We start from the raw sequence: 21,622 nt of genomic DNA, 5'->3' as shown, positions 1-21,622 counted from the left end.
TCCATTCAGACCTGACGGCCTCTTCACACACACATATACTGGGATTAACACAAGGGCAGACACACATGCACAGAACTGGGCCTAGTATTTTAGACGAGAGAGAGAGAGAGAGAGAGAGAGAGAGAGATGGCTGAGCAAAGGTGTGCAAGTGTCTATTTAAAATCTAACCTCCTGAACCCTATGTTTATTATGCAGTTATTAATCCTGGTATTAATGCAGAAGCTACTGTGAAGTTTAGCATATTTTGTGGAGTCCCCAGGGTTCTATGTTAGGGTCTGTGATACTGTTAAATGTTAATTATGAGAGTACCGCAGTTATGAGGGTAAAGAACTGAAGTGTAGGCTATGTGCAAGGTTTAAGGAGTTCAGTAGGTGTAATAGGTGTATTTACAACCAATGGTCCGTTCATCTCAGCCACTTATGAGTTCATGCATGCACAGCATGAACGAACGACTGTCATTTTACAGACCACGGCCTAGACGCCAGCTAATAGCTAACAGCTATACAGGTCCAAATTCTGACTGTGTCCAAATATTTCTGGACACCCCTTCTAATGAATGCATTCAGTTGCTTGAAGTTGCACCAGTTGCTGAAACTTCTTTAGTCACTGTAGTAGAGAAGCACTGCCAATAGAATAGGACTCTCTAGAGCAGATCAACATGAACCTATTGGCATTATGCTGCCTAATGCCAGGCGTGGGGAAGAAAGGCATAAAGCTCTCACCCCCAGCATCCCAGAGTTGTGGAGCAGTGGAGCTGTGTTCTCTGGAATGATGGCTGGTGCTCCATCCAGGACTTTTGGGATGAGTTGAGGACTCTGGGATGAGGTATGGTGCTGAGAATCCACCTCATTAACCTCTTTTGTTGCTGAATGCAATCAAATCCTCACAGCAATGCTCCAAAATCTGGTAGAAAGGTTTTTTCCCTCCCTGGACAGTGGAGAGTTCCCTTGATTTCAGAGGAAACAAACAGGTGTCCCAATACTTTTGTCAATGTAGTGTGCAGAGTCCAGGTTCTGTGTAAGAATGTGAGGACTTACGGATCAAGCTGGATCTAATGGATACCCAACAACAGATGCTATTTGTCAGCCCTGTATACTTATACACGCCATCAATCAACCATATGTGTCGGTTCTGGCCGGTTCCAAACCTTGACCATGAATACAAGCAATAGATCTCTGAGCTCGTGTGTCGTTCTGTAAGCAGTGAACTGCCTAAATCATTTTTCAATGGGAAAAATTAATGGCCTTTTTACAAATTCTCACCCTGTGGTGAACAACAATATTTAGCTACATTTCCAGGGCATGTGCCAGGCTACCACATAGGTACCTACGGTATAGACTTGACATAGCATAGCATAAATTTGGCCTTTAATTCTTTGATTAACTCAAAACATGAGTAAATAATTGTCGTTTTTACTTTAGTAAATTACTTCTTACAGCCTTCAACTCTAAAGCCAGTCAGCCAATCAACCAGCATACAGAAAAATAATAAAAGTACACGCAAGAAAATTTAGCCTGGGTTAAATGACACCACACTGATGGTGAGTGAGGTAGAAGGACATGCCCAACATGCAAATAGATGATGCCAGGAGCCAATGGGAAGATGTATGTTTTACTCAACCAGGTTGCAGTGCAAAAACATCAGGTAACAAGACAGAAATGATTAAACCCAACATCAGTGCAGTTGCTTTTTTTTTTTTTTGGCCTATCACTATCCAGTTGCCAGTGGCAACAGACTGAACTCATTATAATAAGGTGATTCAAGTCAAAGATCCCATTTGAATGTAGAAAATGATCAGAAATGTTCATCTAACTCACAGTAGTGGAGTCATCTGTGGAATATATCCAGTTTTCCACACAACAGACTCCCTTTATTTGGGGTTTGAAACAAAATGTGGGGTTACAGCGTTTCCCTAATGGAGAAGATCTTCGGCACGAGTGCCCACTCAGCTGGGTGCGTGAATTTTGCATTAGCCAAACAGCTTCATTAGCAATGCTAACAGCATACATAATGAAAGACCTGTGATTTGCACTGTTGACTACACCATGAAACCCTGTCTATCTGTCTATCTGCATTATATGTCCGAATGTGTGTGGAACCCCCTCTAATGACGGCACTCATGGTTGCACCCATTACTGACACAGATTCCCAAGCTTATCTAGTCCCTGAAGAGAAGTACTGCCAATAATACAATCCCTGTGGAGAAGTACTGCCAATACAATCCCTGTAGAGAAGTACTGCCAATACAATCCCTGTAGAGAAGTACTGCCAATACAATCCCTGTAGAGAAGTACTGCCAATACAATAGGTCTACATAAACATGGACCGATTGGCCCCGGCGTGGGCTAGAAGTGGTATAAAGCCCCCCAGCATTGAGCTGTGGAGCAGTGGAAGAATTGTGTTCTCTGGAATGATCATGATGATGATGTACTTTTGTTAATGAGGTGGGGTGGTGATCATCCAACATCCTGACCTCACTAATCCCAGTAGTGTCTTGTCATTAAATTCAATCAAATCCTCACAGCAGTGGTACAAAATCTAGTGGAAAGCCTTCCTCCCTGGACAGTAGAGACAGCTACTCTTTTTAATACCCTTTATAATAAATGAGCAGGTGTCCCAATACTTTTACTTTACTGCTATTGTCCAATCTAAACTGATGAAAACCGTCATAGTTCTGTTTGGTATGAGGTCTGAAACTGAGTAAAACATGAGCTGTGCCCTCTAGCAAAGCGCCATGCAAGCATTTAGTCTGTTCCTCATAAAAATATACATGCAGGCTTTACCTTGCTTACTTTTTCATTGGTTTGCAGCATTATAAGAGGCGTGGGAGTGGAGGGGGGGGGGTATCCACTGCATGCAATCTGATTTTATATGAGTAAGGATGCAGTAACTTCTCATACTAACAATGCAACACAGAGATTATATCCAGCCCTGGCTATTTGTACTTGGCTAATTGCGCAGAATTCTCAGCAATGCAACAAAACACAGACCCCTTCATCTGGATTCATCTGCAGACGCACGTCTGTGTGATTATATTTCAGGGAACAGAGGAACAGAGAGGGGGTAGATGGAAGAGGTCTGTGTGTATGTAAAGTAAAGGAAAATAAAGGTAAAAATAGTGTGTGTGTGTGTGTGTGTGTGTGTGAGTGTGTAAGGGGAATGGCGACTATGGCTGTTCGCTTATAAGCTTCTAGCTCAGCATTGCCTGAGGGCTATACAGTACACACACACACACACACACACACACACACACACACACACACAGCAAAGATACAACACAAATGATCAACAACATGGTTTGATGATATGATGAATTATATTTATCTGTATAACTAGACTTTGTGTGAGTGTGTGAGTGTGTGTTTGTGCGCGCGTGTGTGTGTGTGTGTGTGTGTGTGTGTGTACTATACTGGAATATACTTAGCATTCTCCTTGAGATCATATATATATATATATATATATATATATATATATATATATATATATATATCTACTACAGTCCAGCATTGCCCTATATGGACAAAAGTATTGGGACACCTGCTCATTCATTATTTCTACTGAAATTAAGGGTATTACAAAGAGTGTATCCTGCTTTTGCTGGAGTAACTGTCTCTACTATCCAAGGAAGAAGGCTTTCTACTAGAATTTGGAGGAGCAAATTAACTTTTCCAACACAGTTCCACTGCTCCATACATATATCCATATAATGGGTATATGTGTGTGTGTGTGTGTTCGTGTGTGTTTACTGTGGGTGGATGAGTGCACACTTTTTTCCTGCAGTGTGTGGGTTGTGAGTGTCTGAGATTTTATGGCAGAGAAGCAAAAAACAAACAAAAACATCCCAAATGGCCTCCGCATGTGTGTGTGTGTGTGTGTGTGTGTGCTTCTATTGCTACATGTGCATGGGCATGTGTTTACTCAGTAGGTGTGGGATCACTACAATTTGAAGCAGTATCTCTGTCTCTCTCTCTCGCGCTCTCTCTATCGTTCAGCTGTTGACAGAATATCCCTCTCTCACTCCATTGGATTACTTCACCAATTGGTGCCATGTGCAGACCCAATTACCATAGCAACGGCATGTTGCTTGTATTAGTCTGAGTGAGGAACATAGTGTTGGAAAAATGACAAACTCTGCAGAGCTGGGAGACACTCGGATAATAAGGATGAGTTCTGACGCAACGGCATCTCTGTATCGGTTCGGCCAACAGACACGACGACAACGTTCGAGGCAAAGCATCTCACTGCTGTCACATCAAACCCCTCATTAAAATCCCATCCTTTTCCAACACATCTGACCGAATGTGGACCAATAGAAATGGTTTAAAATGAAACTGAAATAATGCATTATATTAAATCATTATTGTGCAAACACTTGTATCTCCTAGCTGGCAACTTTACAGGAGATGGAAGAAAACTGCATTACTTTCAATGGACATCAATGTAAGAGTCATTTTGCAGCATTTCTATTGGCCAATTCGTTGTTCTTCTGAAGTCCGATAAATATATCACTGATAACAGTCTAGATATAGTTCAAATCTAAATCTCCATGCCGATGAATCAATATAATTCTGATGTTATCCCTACTTGCTGCTAACTATGCGTTATGCTATGTAACGACGCATAATGCTATGTGTACGCAGGGTGCAGTACACACACGACAACAGTAGGGGCAGTGCAGGCACTCAAAAGCATCAAAATGGTGCATTTAAAAAAAAGAAAAAGTCTGTGTGACTTTGAAGTCCCATTCTGCGATTACCTGCATATCGGTTATGTGTCCATGCCGCTGCACAGTTGTAACTGGATTCCTATAAAGCTGCTTTATAGGAATCCAGTTACAGCACAAGAAATCAACAAACCATTAAACATGAAAAAGCATAAAAACCCCCAGTGAGCAAACCAACGGTGGCCAGGAAAACCTCCCTCAGAGCTCGACGAAGAAACCTTGGGAAACACCAAAAACTCACAAGGGGGACCCTACTAACTTACTGCTGAATATTGATGAAAAACAAAATAAATAAAAGAGCTGGCGAGAGATCAGAACTGTCTTGAAAGTCGATGTGGAAACCTGCGAAAATGAATGGAAACAAATTTGAGACCGTTATGCCCGTGCACAGCGTAAATCGCTGGGCAAACGCAGTGCTCTGCCCTCTAGTGGAAGCCTCCAGTAATTAGCTTTGCACATAGGTAATCCCTAGTATATCCCTAGCCCAATTCTTACAATGTCAGTGTGTTAAGGACTAAGTTAAGGACTAAGTTAAGGACTAAAGTGCTCTACATTTTGTAGCTGCTGCCCTGTAAAGGCCAGAGCACACCGACCAAACTCTCTAAGCCAAACCTCAACATTCTAATGTTGGGCTAAGGTTCAGGTGTGGCACCATCGTAGAAAGCAGCAGATCTTCACTACTGGAAAAACGGGGAATGATGAAGACTTATTTTAAGGCCTGTTCAGACAGGAGTACATTTACATTACCTGAGGTAATTCTCTTTTTCAAGGAGGCTCCTCTGTGAGTTCATTCCTGTGCGGATCGACCATGTCTGTTTTTTTTTCTGTGGTCCTCTGAGACCTCTTACAGCCTGTATTACCTACTGTTTTTCACTGAACTCTGATTTTAGACCCGTCCAGATTCACATCTCTGTATTTTGCCAAGCAGGTGTCGCCTCGCATCGTCATATTCAGTCTCTGAGTGCACGTATCAGAGCTAATCTTTGGATATTAAGAACTTTACAGGATCGCTAAAGTACGGCTGAAAAATTAGGACAAACCTGGGTTCATCTTCTCCACATGGTTTGCACCGCCAGCTTTCGTAAACAGGTTAGCTTAGCCTCATATACGATGGTAAAACACCAGTAACAGGACTGCATCTCCCCAGGGGAGCGTCTGAAGTGTACTTTGAGTTTTTTTGGCAATTCAGTCATCTCGAGTCAAAACAATGCCATTATTGATGTCTTAGCTCTGCATAAACGAGCTGAACAGTGAAATCAGTGAGCTGTCGACTAAGATAACCAGGAGAGCTGAGCTGAGTTTCAGTGGGTGCATTTCATGGCCAGCTGCCCGAACATCATCAAAAACAACCAAGCGCAAATTCAACACGTCAACTTCGACCAAACATTTCCGAACAAACACGTGACACAGCCGTGACACACCAACCCAAAAACGTCCAGTCGATATGCTCTGGCTGTAAGACAGTAATACACTGCATTTTTTTGTACCCCTAGAGAATTTAAGGGGTCTCTGTAGACGCTTTCTCCAAAGAGAGAGACCAACCTGAGGCTGACGGCCCAGCAAAATCAGCTGACAAGCCCCCAGCAGTGCTCCATTCCCATGCAAGGCCAACAGGCTGCCAGGGAAATTTACTGGTTTCTGCCAAGGAGCTAAAATATGAGTCTCAAAGTAAAATATCAGTTCTCTTAGTAGCGAGAAGCGAAGAACAAAGCGTGGGAAAATGATTCGGTGGAGAACAAAAGGCTAGCTAACAAAGGGCAAAAATCCATTTTCTCATCAAACCAGGTTTAACAGCACTCCAGGGAGAGAGGCAATGAGCTCCTCTCCAAGCTGGAACAGGTGAATCAACCAAAGATCCAAAGATCTGGAGTAGAAAAGCTTGAGGAAAACAGAGTCAGAAAGTGTGCAGTGAAACCTAGCTGCAGAAGGAGTAGCAGGTGGGCACTGGGTTCTCGCTACCTGTAATAGTCCCCTCAGAGTGAACTCCTTTTCTGAGACTTCTGCTCTTTTTAAGGTGGATTTCCTGCAAGATTATTGAGATGCTCTATGTGTTGTGGGAAGACTAACTAATAGACAGACTTGATGAGCTAGTTAGTTCGAAGCTGAACTATGTCTAGATCCCACAGGTGGAACCGTTCTTGTGATAGGGTTGAGGTTCTGCTCTGCGCAGCCAAAACCCCTGCAGCCTAAACCCTGCACTGTCCTCACTGTCCTCACTGCACTGTCCTCACTGCACTGTCCCTCACTGCACTGTCCTTACTGTCCCACACTGCACTGTCCTCACTGCACTGTCCTTACTGTCCCACACTGCACTGTCCTCACTGCACTGTCCTCACTGTCCCTCACTGCACTGTCCTCACTGTCCCTCACTGCACTGTCCTTATGTAAGAATCTTTGTAGGCTACCAACTCCACCTTCTCCATGCTAGATCAGTTAGCAGCTCTTCTTCTTTTGTCTTTTGGTCCTCTGTACTTTGCACGCTAAAACGTCCTAACTCCACAGCTCTCTCTCTCTCTCTCTCTCTCTCTCTCTCTCTCTTCTCCTTCTCCCTCCCCCACCCAGAGCCCTTCCGTCTTTCAGTCTCTCTCTGTCTCTTTCTCTTCTCCTCCACCTCCTCCTGTCTACAGGCTACTGTCATTTTCTCTCGCTCGCTCTTTCTCCTGCATCGCTCGCTCCTGCCACCCCATCGCCCCAGACAGCAAACCCCACACGTCTTTGATTCTGCGCTTGAAAAATGAAGATGGTGAATTTCAAAGAGAATCTTCTTCTGCTGACGCATACCAACCCACTCAAACTCTCTCGCATCGTTTTATCTCCCCGAGTCTCTCTCTCTCTCTCTCTCTCTCTCTCTCTCTCTCGCACACATACAAATGCTCGCACACCCCCTTCTATCTCGCATAGGTATGCGCAGACATGCACGCAGCCTCCATACTCCTTCTCTTACAGCGTCAGGCTCCTGTATCTCTCTCTCTCTCTCTCTCTCTCTCGCTCTGCATCCCCACCCCGATCTCTTCATACTCTCATATCCTATCTTCATAAACAGTTCTCAGCCCGGTTCTATTTTTCACGTCTTAATAACTCCTTCTACCCCCCACCACCACTCCACCCCCCACCATCAATGCCTTAAGGGAGTTTAGAATTCTCTACGCCCCCCCCCACCCTCCTCACCGCTTCTTCTTCTCTACCCCCGTCGCCGTACGTGTTTGTGTACAGTCACGGATAAGTGTGGCATAAGCTCATCTAATATTGACGCGGCAGTCTGAGCACTTTTACATGGTTTATTTTTACCTGCTCCCCTTGCTCTCCACCTGTCAGTCAAAAGCAATCCTCTCAGTGGCAGCCGGGGCGAGTTAGCCTCGGCTCGCGCTCCCGTCACAGCCACGGGCCCTGCTAGTGCGGCAATCAGTTCTCATACTGGCTCTAATTACACAGCCACTATGCACCTCCACTCACATTAACCACAGACTGACAAAAGGAATACAGCGTGATCCTTAAGCACCTCCACACAGCCCGCTACATACCGCCGTGAAGAAGGAGAGCAGAGGGGTGGTGGTGGTGGGGTGGGGTGGGGGGGGGGTGTTATATGAATAGAATAGAGACATTGAGACATAAAGAAAGACAGAGAGGAGGAGAGACAGGGAGGAGAAACACACAGCTAGAGTTGTGTGAAAGATCGGAAAAATCACTGGGACCAATCAGGTCACACTGTAATGGATCAATAAGGACCATGTTGAGCCCAATCAGGCCTGCCGACTCTGCCGACGCATTGGACACGATCTGGTCTCACAGGTGCTTCTGGTTCTTAAATGACAGCATTTGTCTGCTGATCTTATCCAGGAGTCTTGCTCAAGAATCCCTACTGGTGTTTTGGTGTATTGTGTTGTTATCCACTATGCTACACCACCAGGGCTGCTACCAACTCTCAGGCATTGGACATGAGACGCCCAAGCAGTTCTTACATTCACAGCATTTGTCTGACGGTCTTATCCAGAGCGACTTACATGTAGAACATGTTAAACAGGTAGGAGAATGTGGAGTTAGGAGTCTTGCTCAAGGACTCCTATTGGGTGTATTGGTGTACTGTGTTGTTGCCCACTATGCTACACCAACCATCTGGGCCATCATGCCAAAGTACCCTTTTTGCAGGGTTCCATTGCATGGTGTGCTTGCCATTCTGCCACAGGGAGGTCAGTGCTGTTACCCACTATACTACACCAACCATCTGGGCCATTGCTCAGAGGAACTCCTTCTGCAGGGCTGCCAACTGCCATGCGTTGGATGTCAGGTGTCATGACTCCCAGGTGGTTCTTACATTTACAGAATTTGTCTGACATGCTTATCCAGAGTGACTTCCATGTAAATCTTGGAACACAGGTAGGAGAATGTAGAGTTAGGAGTCTATTGGTGTACTGGTATATTGTGTTGTTACCCACTGTGCCACACCAACCATCTGGGCCATCACACCTAAGAACCCTAATACTGGGGAATTGAAGCCCAGTCTGTCACAGGGAAGGCAGAGTTGTTACCTACTATACTACACCTTTCAGCAGGGCTGCCAACTCTCACGCAGTACACGTGAGTCTCAAGTCATTCAACCTCCAGATAAATTTGAATACTACAGTTTCCTACTGCTGCTGTTCCTGATATCCATTGGACCTGCCAGGGCCTGATATCCATTGGAGTCATCCATGGCTTGTTGCCGCTAATGGCACCTCTGCTCAGCTAAACAAGTTCAGTACAAATACTGGACAAAAACATGATCTCAACAGGTCAAAGTAGTTGTGTTACCTCTGAAGTTGATGTGAAGCAGAAAGTCTCGGTACAGCCTCCTACCATCAAGGCTGCGCATTGCGTCGCACAGGCGTGTGGTGTTTGCACACAGGGCTCGCTGCATGCGGTGCAAGGCGTGCGCCATGGCGTACACAGCATTCACCACAAACATGATTTTCGACTCGGGCTCAAAGTTGGACTCATCCACCGCCAGCCCCGGGTCGCAGGGCGGTTTGGGCGTGCTCAGTGCAGCAGATGACAACGTCCCACCCAATGAACACTGGAACTTCTGTTCCCAGAAGTCTCTGAACCATGGATTCCGGTGGTTGTTGAGCGGATTGAGGCTCTGAAAGTACTGGTTGAACTCATGGATGGGGTGAGCGGCCAGCTCCAGGGTGATGGCCCCGTCGGCTGCAAACTCGCTGCCTTTGACGATGCTCTCCTGCGCCCCCCAGCCGTCGCTGGCCACCCACAGGAAGGAAGCATTGAGGCGGGTGGCAGCGCCCAGGAGCTCGCGGGCATCGTCGCTGCGCAGGAACAGCACCACCACGCGGGCCGTGGGCTTCTGCAGGAGTTGCCGCACCACTGCCTCGTATGAGGAGCGCTTAGCGTTGGAGCGACCCACCTTCTCCGACGTGGCGATGCATATGTTCCGCAGACGGGCCTCCTGCTCGAAGGCTTCAATGCCCGTCTCGCCGTAGTCTCCCTCGGAGGCCACCGTGGAGACGTAGGTCCAGTTAAAGGCACGCAGAATCTCAGCCATGGCCTTCGCCTGGTAGAAGTCCGGGGGGACGGTGCGAGCGAAGTAGTCGTAGCGTGATTTGTCACTGAGCTTTGCACTGGTGGAGGCGTAGCTGATCTGAGGGATCTGGAAGAGGCGCAACAAGTTGGCAACCTGAAAGTAAGGAGTATAGAGAAAACACACACACACACACACACATGCACGCAAAGGCGCTGCATTAGAAACACTGTTCAAATCAATAAGTCAGTTCCTTATGAATTAATTATACAAAGTCTATCATACATAAAATATTCTTTTTCAGCCACTTGATTGGATCAGATCAAATTAGCCCAATTAAGTGGAGAGGGGATGTTTCTCTTTGGTCAGACTCAGCTTGGCTCTCAAACATCACACATATCTCACACCGAGTGCGAGGGCGGAAGCTGCCACTGCCGTACACTGCAGCAAGACTGAGCCTATTGAGCACTTCGCTGTCAGCCTGCATGAAATCCGCACTGTCAGTCTGTTGTAATCCATCAGAATACCCTTTTATCTCATCGTGATCAGGCCTTTCGTGTGGACATGTCTGTTTGTCTGGTACGGCGGGTTTATTTTACATGCTCACAGCACACAGTAATTACCTACTACATTAGTGGCTGTCACACTGAATGGAACATTAGCGCAGAGGCTTTACTGTGGTGCGCTAGACTGGCAACCAGCGACTCTGGATGATAAGCACACTTCGTTTTCTCGTTGGACTTTCTGGAAGTGAAGACCCAACTGCTGGACTAGAGTTTTCTGGAACAACAAAATTAGGACAACCCATGAAAACCTTTGTCTTTTCGGAGATATTTAAATATTTGGACACTTGGTCCTTCATTATGACAATTCATTTGTAAAATGTCTATAACAGAAATATCATTTCTACATTTATTACTACTTAAACACCAAAGTTGTCAAGTTGTCCAACTTTAAAATATCCAAAATCCGAACATCAGCTGCAGATGATCAGGAGTCTTATTTAAACCTCAGACGTTTAGTCTGGTCTGCTCTTGATTGTTGAATTGAGTGGTAAAGCTCACCATCATGGCCAGGTCCAAAGAGCTTGGAAAAGTGCTTAAAAAGATCTCAGAATAGTTCTCAGAATCATTTTACTGCCAGCATGGCCAGATCCTTGCACCTTCAGCCCAAGAACAGACCACAGGATGAGTAAAGTAAAGACGTCTCCAACAATCCTTAAATGTCATCACAGAATCTACAGGTCGCTCTTTCCACAGTTGATGTCAAAGTACAGCATCAACCATCAGAAACCATCCATGCACACCCTCATGATATTCAAACTTACTTGGTCTAGTCCCTGTAGAGAAGTACTGCCAATAGAATAGGACTCAACATGAACCTGTCTGCACCATGCTGCCGAATGCCAGGTGTGGGCTATAGAGGGGTATAAAGCCCTGCTGTGGAGCAGTGGAGCAGTAGAAGAACTGTGTTCTCTGGAATGATGGTTGGTAGTGCTCCATCCAACACTTTTGGGATGAATTGGGAAGTTGAGGATGATAAGGTGGGGTGGTGATCATCCAAATTCCTGACCTCGCTAATACTGTTGTAGCTAAGTACAACTAAAGAAAGCCTTCATCCCTGGAAAGTTCAGATTGATCTTTTTTTTTAGAAGAAGAATTTTAGAAGAAACATTGAGTGAGCAGGTGTCCCAATACTTTTGTTCATATGGTATATGACATTTTAGGGTTGTCCGAGCCTTCTTTAGTCCTCAGGCTCTATCATTTGTAAGAGCGATATGTAAAATAATTGCTTAAATACTGTTTAATGAATAAGAGGCGGCGCTCTCTCGAGTGCATCACGGTACATAAACCTGACACGGGGTCTTTTATTCCTTTGGAGCGGTATGTAAAATAACTGCTTAAAGATTGCTGAGGAATCAGAGATGCAGCCCTCATGAGCGTGTCTGCCAGAGGCAGCGAAAAGAAAGGATGGCCGAACAACAGCAGTAAGAAATAAACAGTGACTAATTGTTGCCGATGAGAAGCGAATGATGGGTAACAATGGTTATCTAACGAGAGACCACAGTGAGGTCACGGTCCTCCCGGCCTTTCTCCAGAAACACAGAGCGTTAGCCCTCTGAAGGAAGAGCCGAGAGAAGGGGGACTCAGGAAGGCGGAGAGAGAGAGAGAGAAAGAATAAGAGGAAAGACTGAAAGATTATGGATCCTGGAACTGATAGGGAAAAACTGCCTATTGTGGAGCCACAGATGGAGCAGGTTATGTAAAACTATGCAGATTCCCCCAGCGAAAGGAGCAACACACAAAGCACACAATAGCATAGCCGCAATGCTAATCCGGGCATGTATGCATGAGGGAAAGAACTGGAGCAAATGGGGGTGAATTTAAACAGGGAGGAATGAAAAAGGGGTGGCGCACATTTTTTTTTTCCATCCTGAACGCTGCTATTTAAATAATGGATCAGGTACTCTAGAGCCGGGCAGGAGCGAGGCCTCCACTGTTGTGTTGTCGTTTTTTTTTTTCCTTTTCCTTTTTCAGTTCCTAGAGAGTGGGAAGCTCTCAGACAGAAAATCATTCACTGGCCTGTAATAATTTGGTGAGACTATGAGATGACATCATCAGCACATCTGCATACAAAAAAGACTACAGAATAACGCCTGTTCTTCTACCTGTTGTCATTAACAGACGTTCAAACCAAAGACCTTACGAGATCCTTACTCGGCTCTCGGCTGATGGTTATGCGCGTGCACATAAAACTTTAAACGGTGCCCTAGAATGAAGCTGTATTTACTTTGGCATAGTTGAGTACACGGAACTGACAAACCGTGAACCTCGAACCCTGTTGAGCCCCGCTTTCCAAAGCAGAACTCATGTACGTAAAGCAGTGCTGTAAAACAGACCACCTTTACGTAACAGTCTTACTATTTACGCCTCCAAACACCCAGTTTACACACACCCCACCTACCCAAGAAGGCCATTTGAGGCTAAATGCATCATCAGCTCCTGGAACATGGAAGCAAGGCTAAAAACGGCTAGCTAACGCTTGCTGACTGGATGAAGCACCACTTTGAAGAGAGTGGCAGGGAAGCCGATAAAGCTAGCTGGGTGTTATGGCCAACTGATGCGAACAAGCCTAGGGAGCTGATGAAGCTGTTTAGCTGGGTGCTAGCCGGGTGCAAGGCAAAAGCTACCCCTACCAAACCCCATTACAATCTTTTCAGCTAGCTAAGCGCACACCATGCCGACTGGACACTGAGAGGACCTAGAGAGGATAGCAACACTTTCTGAAAAGACTCAGAAATAATTACAAAGCTTTATTGTTACAGTCTTTAAAGCTAGGCTAGGCTAGGCATATATATATATATATATATATATATATATATATATATATATATATATACGCATACAAGGAAAGACAGTGTGTTTTCATTCTGAGGCCAAATAACAGGGTGGTAAATAGGATAACTATAGGATTATTTTACAAATATGCTTGTGAAACTGCATCTGAACATTTTTCACCTCAAACAAACTTACATCCTTAATATTTCAATATCAAATAAAGGGACATATTCTTTCTATTGAATTTTTATGCTGTGATTAATCATTTATTTCTCCAGAAATCTTGTGCAGAATGTTGTACTAAAATCACCAGCTGTGATAGAAACTGCACTCTGCAGCAACCGCACTCCTTATCGCTTCAGTCACATGCTAATATATCCATGGTTTTGACATCACAACAATGGTCAAATCAAATTAGGCTGTTTCAGCAGCTTCATTTACATATAAGGACTATATGAAACCAATGTCACTTTAATTAATATCCACCCGTCACTGGTGACATTACGCTTTCTGCGCATGCAAAGCCGCTGAGCACTGACCTGTATGGAGACGCTGCTGTAGGAGCCTCCAATGACCCCGGCAATAGCTAACGGACTGTCCTCCTGGAAAGCGTAGGAGCCATCAGGGCAGATGAACTCGGTGTCGTCCACCTTGGTCAGCGAAGCTCTAACAAACTCCAGGGCTTGCTCCAGAGCGTAGGTGTCCCTTGAGCACGTGTCCAGGATGTGGACGCCCAGGGCCACACCCGGCAGCAGGCTGACGTCGCGATTGATCTGGTCTATGGCGAAGAGCATCGCCTCCAGCCGTTGGATGCCCCGGTCCTCGTTGATGCGGCCACACTCGTCCATACCCAGGCCCTTCTCGTGGATGGGGAAGAGGCCTCCCAGTACCAAATCCCCGTCTATCTTAATCTCTCGGCGGGGAGAGTCGCCACTGGACAGCAGGACCCCGGCTCCTAGTAGCACAAGCAGCAGAGCTCGGACTGCGGATGACATGGTTACACGGAGACGGTGCGAGCAGCAAGGCCGTTTAGCGCTTTATGAGCGAGAGAGAGGGCGAGGAGGAAGTGTCAGAGGCAGGGGAGAGCCATGGAGTGGACACTGAGAGTTCTGTCTGATCACACATGAAGATACGCTAAGGGGGGAGTCAGCTTACCACCTGCGGAGAGAGAGAGAGAGCTGGAGAGACAGCGAGAGAGAGAGAGAGAGAGAAAGGGAGATCGAGATTAACCAGAGACCTGAAACTGGTGCCCCTTGTGTTTTAGTAAAGTGCCTTTTTTGAGGGTGAGGAACCGTTCTTTAAAATGCAAGGTTCTGAAGAATTAAGGGCTTTTCCTAGAACTACACACCCAAGCCATGACTCTGTCCTTCATGGCGACCGCAGGATAGTAAGATAGCAACGAAGAGAGGTGAAATCTATGCCTTGATAAACCTTTGAGAACAACAAGCTTCACACACACACACACACACACACACACACACACACACACACAGTCCAGCTTCACCTTCTCGCATCTGTATTGCTGTGAACAGATGTGTCAGAACAGATACCCAAGGCTGAAGAAACACACAACGTAAATCAATAAGCACACAGCCTGTAAAGGGGAGGCGAGACCGCTATGGTAGGGGTGAAAATTTGGAAATTAAAGGGTAAACTGGATCCGATGTGACCATACTGTTCTTATCATTGCTAAGAAAGGGTGAAACCATCCCTAAATGCTGATCAAACATCCTCAATGCTCTGTGCTTTGTGCTTTCTGGCACAGGTGTGGACTCAATGGGCTGGTTTCCCAGAAAGGGATTAAACCCAGTCCTAGACTCCATTCAGAATGCTCTGTAGTCCAAGACCAGGCTGAATACCTGTCTGGGAAATCGGCCCTAATTGACCAACAGCATGTAGACATCTGACCATCGCGCCTGTAGGAGCTTGCTGGGAATCCCATTCCCATCCCCAAACCAAAGGCAATAATAAGGAGATACCCCCACCCTTTCTATCCCATCCCCATCAGTTTTCTGAAAAGACTTTCCACAAGAGTGGAAATTTTTTGGAGTGTGGGAATTTGCTCCCAATCAGGCAAGAAAAAAAAAAGCGTATGTGAGGTCAGGCACTGATGTTGGGCGAGAAGGCCTGGCTCGCAATCAACGTTCCAGTTCATTTCAAAGGTGATCAGTGGCAAGTCTCTGTGCAGGCCACCTCCACACCAAATGGGCCTTGCTTTGTGCACAGGGGCTCCAACAGTCATGCTGGAAGAGGAACAGGCTTTCACCAAACTGCTGCCATTAAGCTGGACGCATATAATTGTCCGAAATGTCCGAAAACCCTGGAAAACAGCCCCAGGTCATTATCCTCCCTCTACCAAACTTTGGTTGAAACTATGCAGTTCAGTAGCCCAGAGTTCTAAAAATCTTGCAGGCCTACTGGTTTAGAGCATGTTGTCGGTCCTAATTGCTCCTGTTTCACAATAACAGCCCTTACAGTTGGCTGGGGCAGATCTAGCAGGTTAGGTGGCATCTCTCAGATGGACCTAAAAAAAAAACAGTGCAACAAGATGGCCCAGAATCCCACAGAACTAAGAGGCCTTTGGTAGGAAAGGGTGAGTCTTTAATACTTGCCAAAAGGGGTGGTACCAATGACTGACAAATGGAGGGTGCTCAAACTTACTATATTGACAAAAGTATTGGGACACCTGCTCACATGAATTCTATCTTCTGAAATTAAGGGTATTAAAAAGAGTGTATTCCTTTTGTTGGAGTAACTGTCTCTACTGACCAGGGAAGACGGCTTTCTACTAGATTTTGGAGGAGCATTGCTGTGAGGATTTGATTGCATTCAGTGACATAAGTAATATTGAGGTCAGGATATTCACATGTCAGATGATCACAACCTCACCTTACCTCCAACTCCCTAACTCAAGTATACCAAAAGTGTTGGATGGAGCACCATCATCACCATTTCCAGAGAACGCAGTTAGTCCCACTGATTCACAGCTCGATGCTGGGGGGCTTTATACCTCACTAACCCCATGCCTAGCATTAGGCAACACGGTGCCAATAGAAGTCCTATTCTATTGGCAGTACTTTTCTACAGGGACTAGACAAGCTAAATGTGTGTATGTGTGCAGATTTGCCCAGCTGTGTCAGCAATGGGTGAAACTAAAAGTAGCTGAACGCATTCATTAGAAGGGGTGTCCACAAATATTTGGATGTCTGGTGAATAATTAAAGATGCAGCATTAATAAATAGATTGTCAGATAGCATGCTTTCATTGTTCAGAAAGATCTGCCGCTCTAATTGACGGATCAAATCCACGCTTGCCGTCCCACTCCTGGCGACGAGCGGCTGAAGCCACTCGGATGTGCGGCTGATATCTAAGCCCATGTTTTGATCTCAGGGCTTGGAAAAGCTTCTCTAATCTGATTTCCTCTCCCACATTCCCTTGCGGAGGAGGCATTTAGGAGCCCTGCGAGGAGCCAGCCCAGTTTCCAGCACACTGCCAGGCTCATAAAGCCTTCAGGCCCGCTCCAAAAGAAGAAGAAGAGGGCTCGAGCGCTAGATAGCTCTAATGCTCATCCCCGGCGATGCTATCTATCTTCACGGCGCTATGCCACGCGAAGCCCGCCATGCTGCGAGCCTCTGGTGGCTCTGCGTTAACAGCAGCTAGCCTTGTTATCTCTTTCCCGATTCGGTCTGCCAGCCACAAACTCCACAAGCCCCAGCCGAACAGCTACAATAGCTCTCGCACCGCCTGCGTGCACTGTGTGTGTGTGGAGGCCCACGTTTAAGTGCATGTCCTCGCGCTTTTCACTCCTGTATGCTCTCTCTCCTGAGAGATCAGCAAGAAGACAGGCGGGGGATGAGATCTTTTGCTTTGATGGCAGAAGCTTTTGACTGTTCAGGAGCTGCTGACTGCTGCCATTTTAGCACATTGAGACGGCGGAAGTCACACTGGGTGAGAGGAATTAGCGCCAGCTCTCCTGCACCACTAATGCTTTGCTGAATTCAGGGGAAAAAATCACAGAATGCCTTGTTTATTAACAAAAAGGCCTCTACTGGGAGAAGTTCTAGCAGCTTGTGGGCTAGCTATGTCTACAGCATTTAGAAGAGTCTAAACGTGCCGTCTGAACTAGAAGGAAAAAGATGTAGGTAATAATAAGGCCTGAACACACTCTGCATCCACTACAGGCATCACTAATGAAACCCACTACCTCAGTAAAACCCATTGACAGGGGATCTGAATGGGGGGGGGGGGGGGGGGGGCTGTGATTGACAGGGGCCCTAAAATATATATTTGCTATTTTGGCAAAGTTGTTATAGTTGTAGGGCCAAGTGTAATATCTTTTCTTGGGGCCCAAAATACCATCGATCCCAGGGCCGGGTCTATGCTCATTGGTGCCATGGTTCAACACTGGACAACTATATGGACTAAAGCATGTGGACACCTGTTCATTCACCGTTTCTTCTGAAATTAAGGATATTATTATTGTTGGAGTAACTGTCTCTACTGTCAAGGGAAGAAGGCTTTCTACTAAATTTTGGAGGACATTGCTGTAAGGATTTGATTGCATTCAGCGAAAAAGAGTCTTAGTGAGGTCTTGATGTTTGATGATGACCACCAGGCCACCTCATTATCCCCAACTATATATATATTTGCTATTTTGGCAAAGTTGTTATAGTTGTAGGGCCTAGTGTAATATCTTTTCATGGGGTCCACAATCCCATGGATCACAAAGCCGCACCCCTGCTGACTGGTACCATGGTTCAACACTGGACAAATATATGGACAAAAGTATGTGGATACCTGTTCATTCACCGTTTCTTCTGAAATTAAGGATATTATTATTGTTGGAGTAACTGTCTCTACTGTCCAGGGAAGAAGGCTTTCTACTAAATTTTGGAGGAGCATTGCTGTGAGGATTTGATTGCATTCAGCAAAAAAGAGTCTTAGTGAGGTCTTGATGTTTGATGATGACCACCACCCCACCTCATTATCCCCAACTCCCCAAATCAAATATTCCAAATAATACCATATAAGTATTGGATGAAGGAGCACCATCACTGCAGAGAACACAGTTCCTCCACTGCTCCACAGCTCAATGCTGCTGGGGGGCTTTAGACCCTTCTAGTCAATATCTGGCTTTAGGCAGCTGGATGCCAGTAGGTTCATGTTTATCTGCTCCAGAGAGTCCTTTTCTAGACCAGCTGTCTATGTGTCAGCGATAGGTCCAACTTAAAGTAGCTAAATGCATTCAATAGAAGGGGTGTCCACAAATATTTGGACATGTAGTGTGTCAGATTTCTGCATGAGTGGCTTGCCTTTTTTTAAAGACCTAAATATTGATATAATGATCTACAAACACTACATTGTGCAGGCTGCTTTACTCCGTCTCATGGCAATCCATCAACCTTCAAGCCACATTCACGTCAATTCCCCAAACTGTAGTTAAAACAAGCGTGTTAACTTTCTCCAGCTGAAAAGAGAAGGCGTGCTCGGTCCCTCCCTGAGCCACATACTTTAGCCCATCTTTAAGCAGTTCCCCTTGGCTAATCGTGTTAATTAGCTTAGTGGGGTAGGACGGGAGCGGGGTACAAGGGCTTTTTTGGGTACAGAGAGCCTCTGAAATTAATTGGATTTTGCTTGCAGGCAGTTCTTTAACAGCATGCTTAAATCAAACAGTCAGCTCACAAAATCAATTCCAAACTCAGGCGGCAAACAAAATCCCCAAGTACTCGCTCTCACAGCAGCAACAACGTTCTTCAGCCGCGCTTTCTTCCCTGGAATATTACAATTGTTTGTTAAAAAAAACTCCTCTGGGATTTGAGGAAAGCAGGCATGGATGATAAGTCATCAGATTTGACGGGTACACCATAGCAGCAAATATGCGTATACTATCACTGCATTTCTATTGTAGGGAATTATTATTCGTATTTTTGTTATAATAATAATAATAATAATAATAATTGTTATTATTATTTATTACAATGACTGCAGAAAACCTGTATGCCACAGTTCCATTCCCTTCCATTCAACAGAAATGAAGCCAAAGCTGTCCACCATGTTGTCCAATTTGCGACCAGAGGCTGGCCTACTCATTTGGTAGACCTGCCCCCTTCTCCCAGACACCAAGAGACCAAGTCTCAGACTGCCTTTGTCAAGCCTAAAGCGCAGGGGGTTAATGTAAGTTCCTCTACAACTCAGCTCCTCCATGTAATGAACAGAAAGAGCGGCATGCAGGTCCTGCAGACGACCGGACTTTTCCAGCCAAGGATGTCAATCACTTCATTCCTATGTGTAACCCCGCCTTCTTACAGTGCAGCAGAGTAAGGGTTAAAAACTGATTTCTGGAAATCAGGGAAACTAACTGTTGGAAGTTGGAGCCACTGGAGATGAAAAGAAAGTGTAGAGGAGAAAATGAGATGAAAAAGGGGCGGAGCTACATGTCAATCTGTACCCAGACAGCTGTACCCAGGGCGCTAGATCTGTGGCTGCTTCACTTTTGCGCCATTGGTTTATTTCCTCAGTAAAACACTGATATTAGAATAAACACTAATAATAACACTCCTATAGAAAGTGGTGGTGGTTCTCCATCACTAGAACATCTCCAGAGTTCTCCTCTCTCATGGAGTCTAGTATTATTTAGAGTTCTCCTCAGATCAACACCTGGTTTGGTGGTAAATCAGGGCTTAATGATGGTAAATCAGGTGAGCTGCTGCTGCTGCTGCTGCTGGTGATGGAGTTGAACACATCCTCCACGCTGTGCTGGCTGGACTGGGGGGCGTCCAGGAGAAACCTGGAGGAACCGAGCTCTGTTCTTCAGACTAGCTCACCGACAAGATCTCACTACTTTCTTTCTTCAGAATGAGAAGCTCTTGTTTCTCCTTTTTACTGGATTTATGTTCAGCTGCATCTGTTCTGATGAGATCTGGAGCTTCTACACTGCTGAGAGACGGGGGTTAAAATAATGGGATTCGGTGCCTAAAGCCTCTGTACGGGACTGCACCTGCATCCAAGAGCCACTTTCACTCAGCCTCCAATCAAGACTTTTCATGCTTGTTTTTTCTGTCTCTTGCTGTATGAATGTGTGCATATATATGTATGTGTGTGTGTGTGTGTGAGACTGTGTGGGAGGGTAAGAGGGGGGTCTGTATGAGCACAGTTACATCACTGAAGCGTATCTTCTCAAACAAAAAGATTCACTTGAGCTCCTCATGAAGAGAGTTTGCAAACTTTGAGGCCTGGAGCCCCACTATTTCCCCCCACACACACAGACACACACAGACACACACACACTGCTCTAACAACGCCTCCTGCTGTACCTACCAGCTGTACAGAGTCAATTTTGACTTCTTTTTAAATGCCAGCAGTGTCCTGTTCACAACTTCTCTCACTCAACCGCACACGAGCTGCGGGGTGTCTGACTGAGGACGCCGAAATCGCTCTCGCTGTTGTGTTTAACCTTTTCTCGACCCTGAAGAGATATTTAATCAGAGCCTTTCAAACTGGTGAAGACACTGTACCTCAGCCGCAGTGTACCGGGGGGCTGTTGTGTAGGGGTAGTCGGGGTAAGGAGGCAGTATGGCTCTCTGTTTTAGTGGAGGGACACTATTAAATATTAACACAGCGCTCCTTACAGCGCTAAGGCCATTGATCCATAAACAGGACGCGGAGGCCGAGAGAACAGCTGAGAAAGAGAGCGGTGCGAGAGCGGGAACCATGCTATTACTGTTCGCTCTTTACAAGACATGAAAGGAAGTCATGTCCTGCCGAGACACAGCGAAGGGGTGAAGTGAGGTTTTTTAATACTCATACATTCAAAATGAAAGCTGCCAGAAAGCAGAGCCGCCAACTTTCACAGTTCTCTTGGAGTGAGATTCAGGATCAGGTCCAGACTTTTTTGTTTTTGACAGCTTTTTTTATTAGTCCTACAGAATTACTTCAAAATACTGCAAATAATTTAATTAACAAATAAATAAACAAACAATTAAATAAATGCAGTGGTTTATATATCATCACTGTCAGAAACCTCATATCTCCAAAACTGCAGCTTTAGAGGAG

The 21,622-nt window shown here is 45.6% G+C and overlaps 1 protein-coding gene across 2 annotated transcripts in view; it reads right to left on the bottom strand.

Annotated features, from left to right (window-relative positions):
• Positions 1 to 21,622, bottom strand: part of grm3 (glutamate receptor, metabotropic 3) — a 47,047-nt gene that overhangs the window by 14,709 nt on the left and 10,716 nt on the right. For both annotated transcript variants that reach the window (XM_072695747.1, XM_072695748.1), the window contains exons 2-3: positions 14,110 to 14,748; positions 9,512 to 10,388 (exon numbers count right to left, since the gene is read on the bottom strand). In XM_072695747.1, the coding sequence (XP_072551848.1) occupies positions 9,512 to 10,388; positions 14,110 to 14,565 (1,333 nt within the window). In that variant the 5' untranslated portion in view covers positions 14,566 to 14,748. The remainder of the gene's footprint in view (positions 1 to 9,511; positions 10,389 to 14,109; positions 14,749 to 21,622) is intronic.

This window comes from Salminus brasiliensis, chromosome 13 (assembly GCF_030463535.1).
Source record: "Salminus brasiliensis chromosome 13, fSalBra1.hap2, whole genome shotgun sequence".
In the NCBI taxonomy this organism is placed as follows: Eukaryota; Metazoa; Chordata; class Actinopteri; order Characiformes; family Bryconidae; genus Salminus; species Salminus brasiliensis.
The sequence above is the reverse complement of the archived record's forward strand: the minus strand, read 5'-3'. Positions and strand labels throughout refer to the sequence as shown.